General features: G+C 43.4%; 1 protein-coding gene across 6 annotated transcripts in view; it reads left to right on the top strand.

Annotated features, from left to right (window-relative positions):
- The window catches only part of ATP11A (ATPase phospholipid transporting 11A), a 146,710-nt gene that overhangs the window by 55,334 nt on the left and 71,092 nt on the right, over positions 1 to 20,284 (top strand). For all 6 annotated transcript variants that reach the window (XM_037042043.1, XM_037042049.1, XM_037042045.1 and 3 more), the window contains exon 2: positions 14,506 to 14,628. In XM_037042043.1, the coding sequence (XP_036897938.1) occupies positions 14,506 to 14,628 (123 nt within the window). The remainder of the gene's footprint in view (positions 1 to 14,505; positions 14,629 to 20,284) is intronic.

Consider the following 20,284-nt stretch of genomic DNA (forward strand, 5'->3'; position numbering starts at 1 on the left):
GAGCCCTCCTTTCCCATGAGATCAGCACTTCCCCTGCTCCCCAAGAGGCTGCAAGCCAAAAGCAAACCCAATAGTTCCCTGTATTCTTATCTTCAGCCAGTTGCACAAACAGTTCTCCAGTCCCCCTGGGATGTACCCAAGTTGCCATTCTCATGCAGTAGCTTTCTTCTTTAGGATCCGGGGTGCATTGTCATCAGCCTCCATGTAACAGCCCAGGAAAGCAGGTGCTGTGGTGCACTGGTGCACAAGTTCAGGAAAGACATAAGTCCCGAGAGTCCAGATGGAGTCCGGGTTTGCAAGGCAGCAGGTCAGCATCTTGTGAAGGAGTCTTCGGAGTCGGCTAGAGCAGGCACGACCAGAGCAGCAACATGTCTCCTTCCTCGCTGCACCAGGCCGCCTGGCCGGGTCCTGACTACACACCGCACAGTTGCTTACCTCTCCCTCTCACCTGGCTGCTACATCACCCCTCCCTTGTGGCTCTTCTACTCCCTTCCAGGCCACATGGCTGCCCCCCCTCCCGACTGGCTGCCCTTAGTGTGCCGTATTTTGCTGTATATAATGCTCACTTTTTTGCCCAGATTTTTGAGAGAGAACTAAGGATAAGCATTATACGTGGGTAGTACCTGAAATACCTTGTGTCTGTTCTTGTGTTTTATAATTATTTGTTACATAAAACTTCTTATACCATAATACATTAAAAAGTAAACACTAAAATTCTTTTATGATACAAAAACCAAGTATCTCAATATAAATAAAAATTGAATTAAAAATTAAAATGATTTTTTTCCTGAAAGTTTGGGCCCAAAACCTGGGTGTACATTATACATGGCAAAATACAGTAAATCCTGACCTGGAGCCTCCTGCATGACCTCATCTCTGACTCCTCCCACAATGGACTACATTTGCCAGAATGAGGATTTCTGTATAAAGTACATTCATTCGGCTGCCATCCCCTATCGGGACAAGTGTGACTCAGTAATCCAGGGGGACCGCCCCCCTTGCTACATCATGACTCAGGCAGCACAGTTATCGTCTTGCCTGTGTTATGAAAAATATCTTAAGATATTTTTGCTCCCCTCACTCCCCAACTAAGGGCTGTGGGAGCTTCCCCTGTACTCCCAGGGGCAGCCCTCGCCCTGTACCCTGTTACGTGCTTACTGGCCATCAGAGTCTGGTGATTCGTGGCGCACAACTCTGATCTTATCAACACAGGTTCCCCTTCATATTCTATTTTGTGCCTGAGTGAGGCTTACCACAGCAAGAGTGAGAACCAGCTCTGCGCACCCAGACGTGTGTGCGATGTGTCTGGAAGGACAAAGGAGCCAGTGTCACCACTGTCTCAAAAATGCTGGAGTTACCTGTGAAAAGGGAGACAGGAAAATGCCTATTTTTAGGAACACCTAAGCCCTGTATTGTCTACTTACCCATCAAACAAGAAATGTTGCCTTTTGAAGCTATAAACGGATACCGGATCAAGGAATTGCTTTGTCATTGGATCTCTGTAAATTTGAAAAACGGTTGTTGGGAGGAACCACCTCTTTAAAAATTCATCTAATAATTCGAGGTTAGGTTACATGCTTATGTTCCTAGTCCCACAATGTAATTCCGCTAATAGGTTTTGTTTGTTTCAGCTGAAATTCAAAACTTCCATTAGGTGACTAACACTGGCTAGAATTGATTTCAACATACTTTTAAACATCTCTCTTGTCCTTGTGTGCTTTTTAATACTCAGGCAGCCATACTCCAACTCGTAACAAAGTTGATGGCAAAGCTGGTAAAGCCATGACTGCCGAAACTTGGTTACTTTTGGTAATTCAAGCCACTTTCTGATTGAATTCTAAATTCAGAAAAACCTTGTCCTTACTGGAGTGGCAGAAAGGAGGGGACAGCATGTCTGCACTAATGAGACAGCTGCAGGGTCCCTTCCTCTTCCCTTGACTGTTTGGCTTTGCATTTCAGGGAGAGACGCAGCCATTGTGTCCACAATCATTGGCAGCCACTGTGTGTCCTTGGGAGTGAGTTATTTTCCTTGGTTTCCACGCAGAGTGTGAGGGTATCCTGATTGCTCTCAGCTGTGTTTAACCCGTTGTATTTGGGTATAAATTTTTCAAGTTTACCCACTATTAAACATACTCTTTGGAAATGCTTTCAACTCATTTTTGTCCATTAGGAAATGCTCTGTAGTGAAAACCAGACCTTAGAAATGTTACTCGTTTTCCCTAAAATGGAGAGAATCCTGCATTTGGATGAAGGCCATTCCTTGCTGTGGTGAGAGAGGCAGGCAGGTGGAAGCATCTTCGACGAAGTGGGGCACTGCTGCCCCACGGGGAGGACCACACTGACTCGGAAACAGGTGGTGTGCAGTGCCGGAACCCAGAATTGGTGGGGCGGGGGAAGCCACCAGCTGCTTTATTGAGATATAATTTGTATATTGTAAAATTATCTTGTTTAAAGAGGTGCAATTCAGTGTGTTTAGCTTGTTTACCAGGTTATGGGACCGCCGCTATCATTTAATTATAAAACATTTCATTACCCCCAAAAGAAAACCAGTGAACAGTTACCCCCACACCTGGCCCCCGGCAACTGCCAGTCCTCTTCCTGCCGCCGTGGATTCGCCTGTCCTGGAGGTTTCACAACACGAAGTCCCGTGACGCCCGGCCCTTTGTGTCTGGCTTCTCTTCCTTGGCCAAGGTTTGATTTGCATTTCCCTGGTGATGACTGTTGATGTGGACATTTTTCATGAGCTATTGGTGATTTGTAGATTGTTTGAGAAATGTCTATTTAAGTCCTATTATTTGTCTTTTTATTATTGAGTTGTGAGAGTCTCTTATGTAGTCCATGTATAAATCCCTTATTAGAAATATGATTCTCCAGTATTTTTGTAGGGGACCGGCTCTACCATGGAGCCCCAGGGACCTTTCACTGGTCCCCAAGGATATGAGTCAAGCAAAGGCTTGAGCCCTAGTTCACTGGTGTCTTTGGCAGAGTGTCTCGTGATTCCCCCAGGAATACGGAGGTGGAGGCCTGCAAGACCATCTCCCACCACCTCTCTAGTCCCCTGGGAGGGTGTCAGGCAGTTTCTCTGTCACCTCTCAGGTTCAGGTGAGGTGGGGGGGCTTTTTCCCACTCCTCCCCTGCCTCTCCTCCCTACCAGAATAGAGCCCTTTGAGCCACTAGATAAACTGTAGTACTTTGTAGATTTAACTCCCTGCAGACTTGCCAGGCAACTTTATACTAGGGAAGAGACAGAAGGAGATAGACAGCACTTTCGTTAAGGAGTCCTTTTACATGATAACCTGCATTCAGCCCTTTGTGGGAGTCAGTTTACCTTTCTCACTGCAGAGCCCTCTGGGTTGCAGGTGCCCACACTAAAGTACTTGCACAGTTACGTCTACTTCCATGGGCCATGCTTGCTGTGCCCGCCATTTAGGGACATGTGCGGGTTCTAAAGCCCACTCCACCTCCAACCTGTCCACACTCCCTGGGGAAGCACTGCACTGTGCCTTTACTGCCCCGGGGATGAGAGGGAGATTTCATGGCCCCGGGGGCTGAGGGGGTTGGAAGAGGAAGGGAGGCATCAGGGCTGGTACTTGAGGAAGGGGTACAAGGTGTTTAGAAGATTCCCTGATCCAGCTCATTTGCCCCAATTTGTGCCAGACCAGTCCACGCAGTCCAGATCGATCCATGTCTTTCCTGATCCAGCTTCTCTCTCCATCCCTGGAGATGCTCCCTTCTCCCACGTAGCTCTTAAAGTGCTTCCCTCATCGTTCCGAACTCCTGCGAATGTGAAGGTGCATTGGCTTAGCACCTTTCAGTAACTTTCCTCTGAAGAGCAAGCAGTCTCTGTGCCGACAGTGACCTTTCCTTACCTATGTATGTGTCAAGGCAAACAGATTAGAAATATCAATAGTTTGTTGAGATTTCTGTCCAGGACACTTAGGTTTTGCCCCCACTTTCAACCTGGGAGCAGCCAGACACCAAATACGGTAAGTAGTCCTGTCTTATCCTTGAGGGATTATGTTCCAAGATGCCTGAACTACGGATAGTACTGAACCCAATATGTACTATGGTTTTTTCCTGTACATGCATCCTTTCCACATCCTTTTATGGCTTCTCTTTAGCATATTCAAATTGCCAGCATCACTGCTCGTGCTTTGGGGTCATTATTAAGTAAAATAAGGGCTACATGAACACAGCCACTGTGAACACCACAGCAGTCGGTCTGATGCTGTTGAGTGACCACCAGGTGGGGAGCACATGCACCACAGATGTGCCGGACAAAGGGGTGACTCGTGTACAAGTGCAGCCCAGAGTTTGCACCCTTCCTTTTACCCTCCTGGGTTAAGCACTGAATTCCAGCGGAGTACTCAGTGCCCTCAGCTTTGCCTGTCCTCTCGGAATTACTGTTTCACTCCTCCCGGTACTTCATTGTTGGTTGTGGGTAAGATCACACGGTGGGCTAGACTGGTATCAGTGCTCATTTTTTAAACAGCTAATTGAACCCTGTTTAAGCCATTTTGCTAATTGCCCATTTATGACATTTTCCTGTTATGATCCAGGCCTCCTTGGTGGTGGTTCTCTGTCAAGAGGGAGGTTATATTAAAGTCTATTTAAAGCGAGAAAATCAGTCAAGTGACTTGTGGGGTGTGCATTTCCGAGCCCTGGGCTCAGAGGCTCGGGAGAGCAGGAATTAATATTTAACGGAATGCTTTGGCACACACTGGAGTGTACGCCGTAGGTCTTTTGAGCCTGAGTGTCACTTGAGCAGGGAGGGGCACGGGATATTTCAGGGTGCACTTCCCCCGCAGATAACACTTCCCTGGGGCTCAGAAGGTTTCTTCAGCCACCAACACAGGCGCCCTACCTGTCAGGAAGACTCTCTCAGACAGCAATGGATCAACCCCAAATGTCAAGGATATCTTTAGACAAAAAGAATTAAGGGAAGGAGCCATGAAGGATATTCAGAGAGCTATGTCAGCATGATGTATGGTGACATTTTCTCTATGTCCCTGTTTGATGGAATTGCAGCCATCCTCCCTTGTTCTGGAAAGGTGGAAGGTGGCGGGCCAATGCTCCCTCTGTGTGGCATGAACCAGGCCTTTCTGCCGTTCACGTGGCTTTCCAGCCACCTGTCCTCGTGCGGGGCCACACCCCAGCCTGCCCCGGCCTTCCTCCTGCAGCTGCACACAGGGTTCTCCCGGGACACTCTCCCCCACCCAGAAAGAGGGCAGACGGAAAGATGGAGCCTGGGTCTCGGACCTTTTGCCTGTAAGGCTCACTGTGTTTGGTTTTTCTGTCCCCCTCAGTCTTTGTCACCCTCTTTCGTGTGTATCACAAAAAGGAAACTGGTGGGCATATTTAATGTCCTATGTCCCAAACACACACCTTTGACAAAAATGTACATTGCTAATGGGCAGGTGAGCAGGTGGTGAAATGGGTGGCTATTTCACCCAGAAGCTTGAGGGGTCCTTAGACCTTATATCAGCCTAGTCATGCCTCTGGTTAACAGTGCCAGGCTTTGGCAAGAGGAAGGCTCTGTGAGCTCAGTCATTCCGCAAAATGAGAGGGTCCAGCTTAGTAGCTTCCAAGGTGTCTGCAAACACTAGCCTCCCATCTAGTTGAACCAGGTGAGGAGTGTTTATAAGACCCTACCAAATCCTAGTTTTCAGAGTTAGACTAAAAAGCTACCGATGTAGCTAATGACACATCCTCCTTTTTTCATTGAGGTAATTTGTCATTTGCTCGTAGATTAATAGATAAGAAAAAGAACTAATTCACTTTGGACAAGAGGTCTTTTGTATGAGATACGTCCCCTGGTAAATTTTTTACTCCCTAAAAGGTTTTAGAGAGAGATTTCTGCCTAAGTTTCTAGAATTCACTCGGGAGACTGAAAAGCGAAAGCAGTTCCGATACCGAAGAACGACTGCTCCCTCTAAGAAAATACAGAAGGCACTAGAAAAACAGAATCAAAGGCAAACTGAAAATAAGAGGAGTTATCTAATGCTAGTCATACGAGTTACATGAATTTTGATGTAAATGTCACCTATTAACTTTCTAGGAGGAGAAATCATTATCTCACATGCACACAAACTACATATGCATTTCATTTAAGCAAAATACTTAAAATATTTTTAGTGAGATATAGCTCACATACTCTGACTCCTTGATCTCAGCTGCAATGTATTTACAGAGTTGTGCAGCCGTCACCACCCCTGATCCAGAACACGCTCGTCGCCACCATGAGAGGCCAAAGCCGTTACTTGCCCGGTCTCTGGCAAACATTGTACTGGGTATTTCAGGTGAATGGACTCAAACAACATGTAGCTTTTATTTTATTTTATTTTTTGTGTTTTTTCCATTACCATTTATCCCCTTTATACCCTCCTTGCCCCCCACAATCAGCACACTGTTGTCCATGCCCATGAGTCCTTTTTCCTTTTTGCTCAGTCCCTTGCCACCCCCTTCAGCTGTCATCCTGCTCCCTGCGGATGTCAGGATGAGTCTCTATTTTGCTTATTAGTGTATCCACACAATGGAGTACTATTCACCGTAAACATGCTGCAGCGTGGATGAACCTTGCATTGAAGAAGAAGCAGAAAAAGGAGTAGAGACATGTGGCTTTTTGTGTCTGGCTTCTTTCACTTACACGTTTGCAGGGTTCATCCATGATGTCCTATGGATCTTTGTTATGGGTGAGTAATACTCCATTGGATGGCTATATCACACCTTGTCTGTCGTTCTTCACTTGATAGACATTTGGGTTTTCCCATCTTCGGGCTATTATGAATAATACTGCTGTGAACATTCATGTACATGTTTTTCTTTGTGGGGAGGATATATACAGGAGTACAATTGCTGGGTCATATGGTAACTCTGCTTAACTGTTCAAAGAACCAACAAACTTTTCTGAAGCAGCTGCACCATTTTCTACTCCCAAGAGCAATGTATGTGGGATCCGGTTTGGCCATATCTTCCCCAACACATGTTATTGTCCTTCTTTCTTATTTTTTATTATAGCCATGCTGCTGGGTGTGAAGCTGTGTCTCCTTGTGGTTTTGATGTGCATTTCTTCAAAACTAATGGTGTTCAACATCCATGTGCTTTGTTAAATAACAGTTTATTGAATTTTCGTCTTTGTGACCTGAACCGACTGGACATTAGATCCTTCAGGAATTTTAACCATGTCAGGGTTGAGTGCTTCATTGGATCGGAAGTAGAGTAAGGAGGGTTTGCTGTTAACATAAGCTATTGACAAATGTCACATCTACACGTGTTCTGGATTTCATACACAATTTCTGTGTAAAAGAATCTGTTTATACAATGAGTAATATTGTAAGAATTTATTAGCAATGTGGAATTTGCCAAAGTAAACTATACCATCTACCTACACATCTGATTAGATTGGTTGTAAAATACTGTATATGTTAGCGAAATGATACTTGTTTGTAGTGCTTTCCACACTACACAGCAAAAATGCAAGTTTGTATTTCTAGCTCATCGGGACACAGCTACTGAGGGCTCCAAAGTGTATGTACACGTGTGGATGTGCTTCGGCACTTCAGGGCGACAGCATTGTTAGCAGTGCTTATCTCTGCACCAGGGATTGTGAGAGCAGAGCCTCCACAACACACGTGTGCGGTCCGCTCTCCATCCCTGGTCTCACTCACTGTCTGAGAGGTTCCCTTATTTGTGGTTCTTCTCTCAAACTTACATTCTTCCTGGAACTTTTTTTATGGAACAAAGTCCCCACCTGGCCACCATTCCCTCTGCCAGTCTCTCTGATGGTACATTTTTTCCAGCCAGTGTTGTTGGTTTGGGCTTTCGTGTATGTGTGTCTTCCTTATGTCTTTATGTGACAATCTGATTTTGTAAAAACAATAAGAAAAAATAGGACAACTATAATAGCATCATCTAAATTAAAAAGGGAAAAAATAATAAGAAAACAGATTCGTTGGACTCTTTTTGTCTTCCCTTCTCTGACCCGGTACCGTCTGGCAGTTCGCAACTCCCCAGGCGGTAGCCACCTTTCAGCTCTTGTGCCTCATGAGGCAGAGGGGAGTGGTGGAGGGGTTGCTCTAGGAACAGCTCAGCGTGTGATGAGGGGTAAATTTGCATTTTAGAAGCAACTGAGGGTTCAGCCCCATCCTTAAGGATTAGATTTGTACTTTTGGCTAGAACTTCGATGCCAGCCTTCCAGGGGAGTGTGCTGGGTGCCTTCTTGATGTAGTCTGGACACCTGGTTCGAGTGAATCATTAGGAGGCCTATTATCTGTGAAGGGCCGATGAGTGCCAGGTTTCAACCTCGCCTTGCTGATGAATGTCTCTGGCCATCTCCAGGGTTCTGAGGGTAGAAGTCCCCTAAAGCTTTTTGGTATCACCCATCCTGAGAGAAATACCTAAAAAATGAGGCTAGGCTAGTGTCTCCGTGTTGCTGTCCTCGGGAGATTTTGTTAGGATGCACGTCTTCATTCTTAGAGCTGCACGTGGCATGACTTCCTTTTTATCTACACCACAGTTTCACAGGGGACAGTGTGACTGATGTGTGGTTCAAGACTGGCTAGATTAAGAATCGCACAATCGGGGCTTGTTTTCACTGCTAAATATACAGGGACCCAGAATGTTAAAACATAGATTTTTATCTAATCTAATCACTTCGTGTTACTGCTGACAAAATTCAACAAGAAATGTTGAAACAATGAATGCATCAACAACAGAATCAAGGAAGAAATCAAATGATATCTTGAAACAAATGAAAACAAGGATCAACAATCCAAAATCTGTAGTAAATCCATAGCAGTACAGGCCTACCTCAAAAAACAAGAAAAAGCTCAAATAAACAATTTAACTTCATACCTAAAGGAACTTGAAAAAGAACAACAAACAGAGCCCAAAGTGAGTAGAAAGAAATAAATAATAAAGATCAGAGCAAAAATAAACAAAATAGAGTCTAAAAGAGATACAAAAGATCAATGAATCCAAGAGCTGGTTGTTTGAAAAGATAAACAAGATTGACAAACTAGACATCAAGAAAAAGAGAGAAAGGACTTAAATAAATAAAATCAGAAGTGAAACAGGAGAAATAACAACTGACACCAAAGAAATGCAAAAGATTATAAAAATATTATAAACAACTGTATGCCAACAAACTGGACAACCTGGATGAAATGGATAAATTCCTAGAAATATACCATCTCCAAAACTAAATCAGGAAAAATCAGAGAATCTGAATAGACAGATGATATTTAGTGAAGTTGAGGTACTAATCAAAAGCTCCCAATAAAAGGTTCCCAATAAAAGACCTGGACTGGAAGGCTTCACAGGGGAATTTTACCAAACATCCCAAGAATAACTAACACCTCTTCTCAAACTGTTTCATAAAATTCAAGAGGAGGGAAGGCTCCCAAACTCACTTTATGAAGCCAGATTTGGATAATATGGTATTATCCAAAACCAAATAAAGACACTTACAAAGAAAGAAAATCATAGGCCAGTATCCCTGATGAACATAGATGCTAAAAAATCCTCAACAAAAATATTAGTAAACTGAATACAGCAAGGCATCAAAAGGACCACGAGAGATTTATTCCAGGAATGCAAGGTTGGTACAACATTTGCAAATCAGTAAGTGTGATTCACCACATAAACAAAATGAAGGCTAAAAACCACGCAATCATATCAATAGATGCAGAAGTAGTATTTGATAAAATCCAGCACCCATCTATGGTAAGAACACTCAGCAAAGTGGGATTAGAGGGAACATACTTAAACATAACAAAGGCCATACACGGCAAACCCATTGCCGGCCTCAAACTCAACAGGCGAAAACTACAAGCCTTCCCCTTAAGATCAGGAACAAGACAGGGATGTCTGCTTTCACCTCTCTTACTCAACATGGTGCTGGAAGTCCTGGCCACAGCAGTCAGACAAGAAGAAGAAATAAAAGGCATCCAAATTGGAAAGGAAGTAGTAAAAACTACCCAAAGCAATCTTTGGATTCAGTATAATTCTTGTCAAGTTTCCAATGACATATTTCACAGAACTAGAACAACTGTTTCAAAAATGTATATATATGGAACCACAAAAGGTCCCACATAGCTACAGCGATCCTGAGAAAGAAGAACAAATTTGGAGGAATCATGCTACCTATTATCAAACTATACTACAAGGCCATAGTAATCAAAACAGCATGGTACTGCTGTAAAAACAGACACATAGATCAATGGAACAGAATAAAGAGCCCAGAAATGAACTCACACCTTTATAGTCAATTAATATTTGACAGAGGAAGCAAGTACATACAATGGGCTAAAGATACTTATTCAATAAATGGTGTTGGGAAAATTGGGCAGATAATGAAACTAGACCACCTTCTTACTCCACATGCAATAATGAATTCAAACTGGATCAAAGACTTTAATGTTAGACCCAAAACTATAAAAATCCTAGAAGAAAACATAGGCAGCAAAATCTCGGACATTACTTGTAGCAGTTTTTTTATCAGATATACCTCCTCAGGCAAAAGAAACAAAAGAAAATAAACAAGTGGGACTACATCAAACTAAAAAGTTTTTACACAGCAAAAAAAGTCATCAACAAAATAAAAGACAACCCACAGAATGGGAGAACATATTCACTGATACATCTGATAAGGGGTTAATGTCCAATTTCCAAAGTACTTAACAAAACTCAACACCAAAAAAATGAACAACCCAATTACAAAATGAGCAAAGGATCTGAATAGACACTTCTCCAAAGAGGGCATACAGATGGCCAGCAGATGTATGATAAGATGCTCAATTTCAGTATTCATCAGAGAAATGCAAATTAAAACCACAGTGAGATACCATGTCACACGTGTCAGAATGGCTGTCATCAATAATTCAACAAACAAGTGCTGGTGAGGATATGGAGAAAGGGAAATCTTTTTGCACTGTCGGTGGGAATGCAGATCAGTGCAGCCACTGTGGAAAGCAGTATGCAGATACCTTAAAAAATTTAAAATGGATCTGCCTTTTGACCCAGTGATCCCACTTCTCGAATATATCTGAAGAAACCCAAAACATTGATTCCAAAGAACACCAGCACCCCCGTGCTCACTGCAGCATTGTTTATAATCCCCAAGTTGTGGAAGTAGCCCAAGTGTCCATCAATAGATGAGTGGAAAGAACAACTATGAGACATTTATACAATGGAATACTACTTGGCTGTGAAAAAGAAAATTCTTACTTGTTGCAACTGCATGATGAACCTTGAGAACATTGTGCTAAGTGAAATGAGCCAGGCAGAGAAAGACAAATGATTTCACTTGTATGTGGAATTTAATGAACGAACCGAACTAAAAAGGACAATGGGGACAGACTTATAGATGGAGAGCTGGATGACAGCTGGGATGGGGAGGTTAGAGGGTAGAGGAATTGAACAAAAAACAAAAAAGGACTCATGGACATGAACAGCAGTGTGGTGATTGCTGGGGGTGGGGGAGTATAAAGGAACTAAAAGGGAATGGGAAAAATACAATCAAATAAAATGTTGAGTACCTCCTGCATAGTCGCACAGCCCATCAGCAGCAGGTCACACATGTGATCATGTGGGAGTAGGTATGACTGCAGCAGTCATACCACATGTTCCCCAGGAGTGTCCTGTCTGTGGTAGTCTCTACACCTTTGGAACACTACACATTTAGCCTTCTCCGAATTGAACATTTGTGCAGAGAACAGCATACAGAGCTCACCTAGGTCTTAACCTGAACTCAAAAATGTTCCCTGCCTGCCAGTGTTGTGTGTAAGATCACCCGGTCACTTTATGACTTCAGAAAGTGTCGTTCCTCTGTGTCCCTGCTTGGGTCTGCGATGCCAGGCAGTGAGCAAAGTCAGGTGGAAGCGTAGCTTCACCGACACGCTTTCAGTCCATTGTGCTGTAACCTCTTAATCGAAACAAGATGCGTAAAGAAACTTCTGGGTCATTGTTTCTGTTTTTATCCTCAGGGACCTGTACAAAGGCAGCTTTGTCATATGGGGTTCAGCTTTCATTTAACCAGTACATGACACATTCCCGAATGATGTTTGTGTGGTGGTGATCCTGGCCGTCCTACTGCATGTTGGTGTTCGGTTCCTTTCCCCACTCTGTGTTCTTCTGACTTGCATTCGTTTAAAAGGCACTGCACTGTTGCCTTGTATTGGAGGTATTAAATAACTACGTTGAAAACAATAAGCACCTACTAGACAGTGTTGAGAATATGAATGAGCCTTAATAAGATTCATTCTGACTTTGCTCCCCCTGAGACGGGTCCTTGCTGTCCCACCCAGGCCTGGGAAGCACGAGCTCCTGAGACTGGGCACCATGGCATGACCTGTGGGAAGATTTGAGCTTCCAAGGTTAGCAATAAGGCTGAAAGCCAACTGCTGTCTTTGAAGTTTGAAAGAAATGTTTTCAATTTTTGCACTAAAATTTATGTATTTTTGTTCCTTTCCTTTTCTGGTTCATTTGTTATGTATTCGTTTTCAATGTAACTTCCTGAATCCACAGGAATGAAAAGCACACGTTTGGCCCCGCTCTGAGAAATAAAGGGAAGTCAGGGACTTGTTCTATTTTCTTAACTTTCATATCCAGAGATTATTTATGAAGTCCTTAGGCAGGTTTTTAAAGTAAACATCCCTCATGGGCGGCCTCACCCAAAATAGGAAAACCACACGGGAGGGCTGTGGGCACTGAGCCGGCCTGAGGAGGGAGGGCTCGGGCTTGCCAGGGAACTGCGCCTGGCCTTCAGCATCTCCTTGTTACGACAGAGCAGCAGGCTCCTGGGAGTGAGCCACATGCCAAGTACATGCCAAGGAGGAAGCACTCTGCTCATGGGGAGTGAGGCAGGTGGCACCAGTGCCCGTTCTGTTCCAGGGACCTTGTGCCATTTCCTGTGTCCCTGCCGAGCATCTCTGAAACATGGGTGGAGTTACAGAGACTGATTTGCTCCTTATCCTTTAAGTCACATGGACAGTCCTGCAAAGCGAGGCCCTAAGAGAGGAAACGTAGGTGGAATTTACAAAGAGAATGTGCAAGCGTGCAGCTACTGTGGATAATGTACTGGGTGGGCAAAGGGTGAGGGTGGGAGGGAAATATGAAAAGTCTTCTAAAATTATTCCCAAGACATTGGTAGATGAGCAAAGGAGATGATAGTATAAGCAAAAAAGAAAAAAGGGCAATGTAAGACTTCTAATAACCTTAAACAGCAGAAATGCTGGGTTTCTTGTTAACACCTGTCTGTTCGGTCAGAAAGTGAGGGTTCTCTCCAGCCACAAAGGGTGGACCCAGTGCTGGAGAACAGTGATGGGACCAGGCCGGGAGCGTTGCCATATGTTTTGTTTTGTTGCCCCAGTTCATTCTCAAGAACTCTGAGAAAAGTGCTATCGCCACCATCAGGGATGGGTGTCAAACACTGAGCCTGTCACTTAGGAGCAATAAATGCAAAGAGGAAGAAACGTGATTAAAATGTCATCATTTCACTTCATTCAGGCCATGAATGTCTCAGTAACAACTGAGCCAGATGTTCTCTGATGCCCATTCATTCTTCTTGTCCTATTCCACTGACTTTCTCCTCCATCCCCCTTTCAGCACTGTTTGCTCTCCCCCAGAGAACTGATACCTTCAGAGTTCCTTCAGAGGGACCTGGGATGTGATGCCCACAACCCTGTGCTGGGATGTTAGTCTAGAGGGGACCTCGGACCTCATCCTGGGGCAGCCAGTTAAGGAGGAACCTAGGATCACGTTCTGGGGTGCTAGTGTCTGGGGGACCAGGACCCTGAGCTGGAGCTTCTGTAAGAGGCTGCATTTTAGTCTCTAATCAGTAACTGTAGTGCTTTTAGGAGGCACTTAAGTGCTGACAGCACATGGTCTGGTTGGGTGTTTTTTAAAGATCCTTCTATTCAGAAGATATTTACTTAATGCCTTGTGTGTACTCAGATTCCACTCTGAGTAATACAAAGATGAGTCAGACCCCGGTCTTCTCTTTCCAGGAAAGCCTTATTGATAGAAATACCTAAAATGGTTGGGCAGTCCTTCTTTTCTGAACTCAAGGTTTTACTCTCTTCTTTAAAGACCTTTCTTTCCCCAGATTTCTAACCCCCATTGTCATTTCTCTTCTAGAAGCCTTAAGATTTTGCTGCTGTGTTCTGTTTTTTACATGAATCCACCCTGTGTTATTTCCACTGACAATCAGCTTTTTCATGGCTACCTGTTAACTCTCACTGGAGTACTGAACACCTGCTCAGACTGTTCTCTTCAGGCATTGGGCAAGGATTTGAAGAACTCAGCCCATAGGGGCTTAGTTAAATCAGGGGCAGCTCTGGCGATGGCAGGTGGTCCCAGCCCTTCCCCGTGGCCCTGCTCGATGCTCTAAGTCAGATGGCACTAGTTTCTATTCATATGGACAAGTGTTAAAGCGAACACTTCAGGGAGGAACTTTCACACCCCGAGTGTGAGGCACTTGTGCTAACATCTCTCTGTTTTCCATAGTGTGCCGGAGAAGAGAATTGGGTCGACAGTCGGACCATTTACGTGGGACATAAGGAGCCCCCTCCAGGTGCTGAGGCCTACATTCCGCAGAGGTACCCAGACAACAGGATCGTCTCCTCCAAGGTAACCTTGCGTCTGAGTGTTTACTGATGGCCACTGGGGAGCACTGGGACTTTCTGACAGCAGCCAGCAACACTGCTCCTAGAACTGCTGTTGCAGCTGCTATCCACTCCCAAACGAGGGCTGTGATTACAGATTGCATGGGGCAAATCGTGAACTCACTATCCCTCTGGTTGTCCCCCAAACACTGTTCAGGCTTGCCAGGATGTCACAGCACAAGATTGTCTTCATTTCTCTTTTAGTGACATCACAGATAAAGTGTCCAATTTGAAGTCTAGGGTGTTCAGTTCCTACTACTGCCACTTACTTATCTGCTCTCTGACTATGTACTAGCCATGAACAATCACAGGCTAGAGTTTCCTATAAAATAGAGATGACATGGGATGTCATGCGTGAAAGGGTGTGTGCACAACCCCCTTGTAAACAAAAACACTGAGCCCGTCAATTAGGAGCAATAAATGCAAAGAGGAGGAAACGTGATTAAAATGTCATCATTTCAACAAAGTGCCTTGTGTTCGCTGATTGGAAAGTGGTATTACAGAGCCGCATTGTACACACTGAGAGTAACCTGGAAAATGGGTCTTGAGAATGAGCGGAGAAGTTTGTAGCTGGCTTTGATGAGAAAGGTACATGATGGCTTTTCAGATTATGGAGCACTTTCCCTTTAGGGGCCACACACACACACGTGTCATGAAGGAACACGCACACCCCTGGGTTCACTGGATGTGTGGATCCATATGGGAGACACACTTATTTTGAGTTATCAAAGAGTGTTGGTTAACAATACTTGCGCATAGAAAAACTTTGCTTTTCAAGGCAGTTTTTAATGGAATTATTTTATTTTAAAACTGCAGTGTAACATCATAATCATAGTAGCAATTTTAATCTCCAGAACACAATGTGGGTAAATAATTGCTTGTAAACAAAATCTCAACCAAACAGATGTAGTACATGGTACTCAGATATGACAAGTCTGAATAGTAGTGACATTTATAAATTTGACACAGTCCCAAGTAGAGGTCACTAAAGATGATCTTAATTCATCTTTATGAATAGAGTGTATGTACTCTGTCAACCTACTAGTGTGGCCAAAGAAAAAAATCTCAAAAACATTTCTTTTTTTAATTAAAAAAAAATTTTAAATTATAGTCGACATACAGTATAATATTAGTTCTAGGTATACAATACAGTGGTTAGACACTTATGTAATTTATAGAGTACCCATTTGACACCATACATAGTTATTGCAATATTATTGACTATGTTTCCTGTGCCATACCTTATATCCCTGCGTCCATTTTTATAACTGGCGATTTGTACTTCTTAATCCCTTCACCTTTTTCACTCACTTCCTCTCAAACCCCTCTCATCTGGCAATCATCAATTTATTCTCTGTATCTATAGGTTTGTTTCTATCAAAAACATTTCTTAAAAATCTACTTCTTCGCAGTACAAATGCCTCAAGAAAGTGGTCAGGGCCCTGGCTCAGTTGGTAGGAGCATCATCCCCATACGCCAAGGTGGTGGGTTCCACCCTAGGTTGGGGCATTTACAGGCATCAACCAATGAATGCATGGGTGGGTAGAACAACAAATCGGCATTTCTCTCTCTGTCCCTTCTTCTCTCTCAAATCAGTTTTTTTTTTTAATTTTTAAAAAAGAAAGAAAGGGGGCAATGCACTGAAAAGCATTTAAAATGTTGTGCCACGTGTGAACTTGTCAGGACAGGAATCTGGGATAAGGTGAAAAAGCGTGTGACCTGCCCTGACTACCTAAAGTCTCATTTGGGTGGGATGTTTGTCAAAGGCACTTCAGGCCTTTGATCTAAATCCCTGTGCAGCTGCTTTCTCCCTTTGGGGACGAAGATCGGCCTTGAGTGTTTCAGCCCCCAGTTTCTTCCAGTAGATGTGGAAAGTTCTCTACAAGCCTCTGTGGAGGAGCTCTCTGAAGCACAGAGCACCTGGTTGACTGGAGACATCAGAGGGCCTTCTTGATGCAATTGGCAGAATGTAGCTGGAAGTTGGGGGATGCCTTATTTATTCTAAAAGGTCCTGTCAGTGTTTCGGGCAAGAAAATTGAAAGCAGTGATTTCTAAATCCAATCCTTTGTTATCTGGTTCAAGTTTTACAGCCAATGTATTCTTCTATTTTTCTTTCAAATATTCCCGTAGTCTGTAGCCAACAATAAGTCTGAGGTGCCTTGTCTTACCTCCTCACTCTGCAATTCACCACCTTTTCTCCTCCTTTTCCCTCCCTGCGGTGGCACCTTCCTGTCCCCAGCTGCCCTACATGAACTGGAGCCTCCAGAGCCTCCTTGGTTTTTGACAAAAGAAGTCCTGTGCTGGACATGGGGTATGAGAAAGCCTCGTGGGTTCCTGGGGGCCTTTTTGAAACTGTTTCTTCTTAAGAAAACGCCTTCATACCAGAAGACTCTACAGTAGGAACTAGTAGAATTAAGTCAACATCCTCCAGGAGGCGTGTCAGCTGAGGCTCCACAGAAGAGGGGACAAGTGGCGGGTAAAGTGCTTACCGACTTTCATCTCAGCTTAGAGAGGGGACTGCTCTCCAATTTATGTGTGTGCAGAGAATGATCCTCATTCCTCAAAGAGCAGAATCAGTGGCTTTATATCAGTAGATGATAGTGTGTAATTTCAAGGGAAACTTATGTACAGCATCACCTCTACTGCTAATCGAACTCTGCTTACAAGAGGACCTGCGAAAGACGAGGGTTTAGAATCTAAGTTGGTAGCTGGGTGGACGGTGGCATTGATTTAGATCAGCTGGAGGGGAAATGTAGAGCACATTATTGTTTTCATTTAAACACAGCTCAGGGTATATAAAAATATGATTGAATCTATAAAACATAAGTTTACAAACAAGTTTGGAGAATATGTTTGTGGTAAGGTATCTACCTTTTCTTGGAAAGACAAGTCATAGTTCTATCTTAATGGAAAAGACTGGTAGCTAACACTTCCGAAGTTCACAGAAATCAGAAGTGAATGCTCAGTAAGTCCCATTTATCATGTGCATATTTGTACTAAAGGATGAAAAGGCCAATCTAATTATGTTAAACTTCTGGACCTGCAGCATAGAACAGTTAGGGTGATCAGTGACTGATTTGAGTTCCATTTCCTTTTTGGGGGAGACACACTGGACAGGCGTCAGATAGAAAAAGGAAAACCGTGAAATCACTCCCCAGCATGACCCCCTTCCCACCTCCTGACCACATGCAGAACTGCCACCCACCCAGGGCCGCCTCAGCGCAGCCTGCGGGCAGATCCCGGACTCAAGAGAGCAATGGAGCGCTTCTTCAGTTTCACAAAACTGTACTTTGGGGCACAAAATTCATGCTGCTCCCAGCTCTGCCCTAAGACGCTACATAATTAAATAGTGGGCTCAGACTGTGCTGTCACTTCAACCGTCAACAAAGCCAAGTAATTCTTGAGTGTTGGAGAGGGAAAATTACCTCTACCCGTTAGATATGAGCAGCGTTTTAGTGACTTCCATGTCATTTAAGCTCCAAAGCAACCCTGTGAGGTCACTGTTACTTGTTAAGCCCAGCCTATTCCTGGAGACGCCGAGACTCAGAACGACATGGATGAGCCGACCCTTCAGCCCTGCACCCCTGCTGCAGAGCCCGCGCTGCCTCTCGCACTGTTCTGCTCACTCAGTTTCCAACATTAGTCATCCAGAATTTGAGCATAACGTTCTATTTTTACCCTCCTGTCTCCCAATCATAAAGAGAAGCTTCAACTCCGTGTGAGTTGATTGCCTTTCCTAGGAAGCAGCGCCTGGCCTCCGGTGTGCCTTTATGCTGCCCCTTGCACGGCTGTGGTGCGGGATCCACTTTCAGGTCGTAGTAGCCAAGGCTTTAGTGCGGTTTCCAGGTGCTCTCGTTTTACTTCCTGGCAGCTGGCAAAGAAGAACAGCATGCAGGGCTTTTCTCTTAGAGTTTTTCTTTCACCACATGACTAAAGGTAGACCAAGTGAGACTGTTCTCTTTGTCATGAGCCCTGCTCTCGGTGAGTGACTCAGAACCAGAGCGGACACATGCACAAAGGAGAAGAGATTGGACAAATATGAGCTCAGATGCTCTTGTAGATTTCCTGTCTCAGGGAAATCTAATGACTCACAGAACAAATGCAAAGACTCCGGGTATGTAGTTTTTTGTGATGTTAAATAAATGCCAGGAATACTAATTGCCTTGTGTAATTTAACATTTCCCAAAATGCCTTATCATAAAGAGAGATTCTCTGACAGACTCAGACTTCTCAGTTTTCTTACAGTGAGAAAACCCCATTTCACTCCATGCCTGTGGCCGAATGCCGGGGGGTTGTTGACTCTAAGTACCGTTCTGGTGACTGTGTCACAACAGAAGGCAGGAGTTAATAGCCCAGTACAGATCAAAGTGTTTTATTGTTCCTTGTAATGCACAAAGCATTACATTATGTTGTGGCCCGCATGTCTAAGCAAATATTTAGATCACTTGTCAAAGATGAAAAATGTACAATTGACCCACCATTATCACTTTTTCAGCTCTTATGTAATGTTCATTTTATTTTATCCATGTTACTATTTAATGCAGTCATGAATGTTTAAATTATCTCATTTGGTTTTCAATTTTACTATCATACATTATCAGGAATTATCTCTTTTTAATCACCTTATAGTAATAATCAGAGTAATATCTTGTAGTAATTTTTTTTGTGAAATGTGAAAATTACAAAACTCAATGTCAAAGCAATAGCATGGGCCTTCCACACACAATTAGAATAAATAACTGACTTTAAATTCCAAATTTGTGCTGGTTACCTGGAAGACCAGAACTCAAAATTAAAAACACAGCCCCATTTACATTAGCACCCAAAAGAAAATAAACACATACATACTTAAGTATAAATACTACAAAATATGTGTAAGAGCTGTGTGAGGAAAACTAAACCATCAATGAAAGAAGTCAAAGAGGAATTAAGTAAATGGAGAAATACTCCATGTTCATGAGTAGGAAGACTCAACATTGTTAAGATGTGAGTTCTTAATCTATAAATTCAACAGTGCTAACCAAACCCCATCAAGTTATGTTGTAGATATCGACAAACTGATTCTAATCAAAATCTAATGCTTATATGAAAGACCCCAAATAGCCAACACAATATGAAAGAGAAGAACATACTTGGAAGACTGGTACCGCCTGACCTGATACTTTCTATAAAGCTGCAGTAGTAATATGGTGCCGCTGGACGAACAGAAAAATAGATCAATGGAACAGAATGGAGAGCCTAGACCCACAGGAATATAAGCAACTGATTTTTGACTTAGAAGCAAAGGCAGTGCAGTGAAGAAAAAAAAGTATTTTCCACAAATGGCACTAAAACAAATGGACATCCACGTGCAAGGAAAAAAATCTAGACCAGTGATTATCACCCAGTGTGCCACAAGAATTTTTAAAATATGCAGTACCTGACTATTTAGCCAGAGGCACTAACCTCTTTTCTTTTAGATTGTCAAATTTAAAAATGACAACAACTAACAAACAGCCAATCAAATTTATACCTATGTTTTTGTCACATTGGAAAAAAATATAATATATTTTTGGTGTGTTGCAGAATTTTAATAATTAGTTTATGTGTGCCATGAGATGAAAAAGTTGAAAAACGCTGAT

Source organism: Sturnira hondurensis, unplaced genomic scaffold, assembly GCF_014824575.4.
Source record: "Sturnira hondurensis isolate 20B ecotype Veracruz unplaced genomic scaffold, ASM1482457v3 Scaffold0003681, whole genome shotgun sequence".
Lineage (NCBI taxonomy): Eukaryota > Metazoa > Chordata > Mammalia > Chiroptera > Phyllostomidae > Sturnira > Sturnira hondurensis.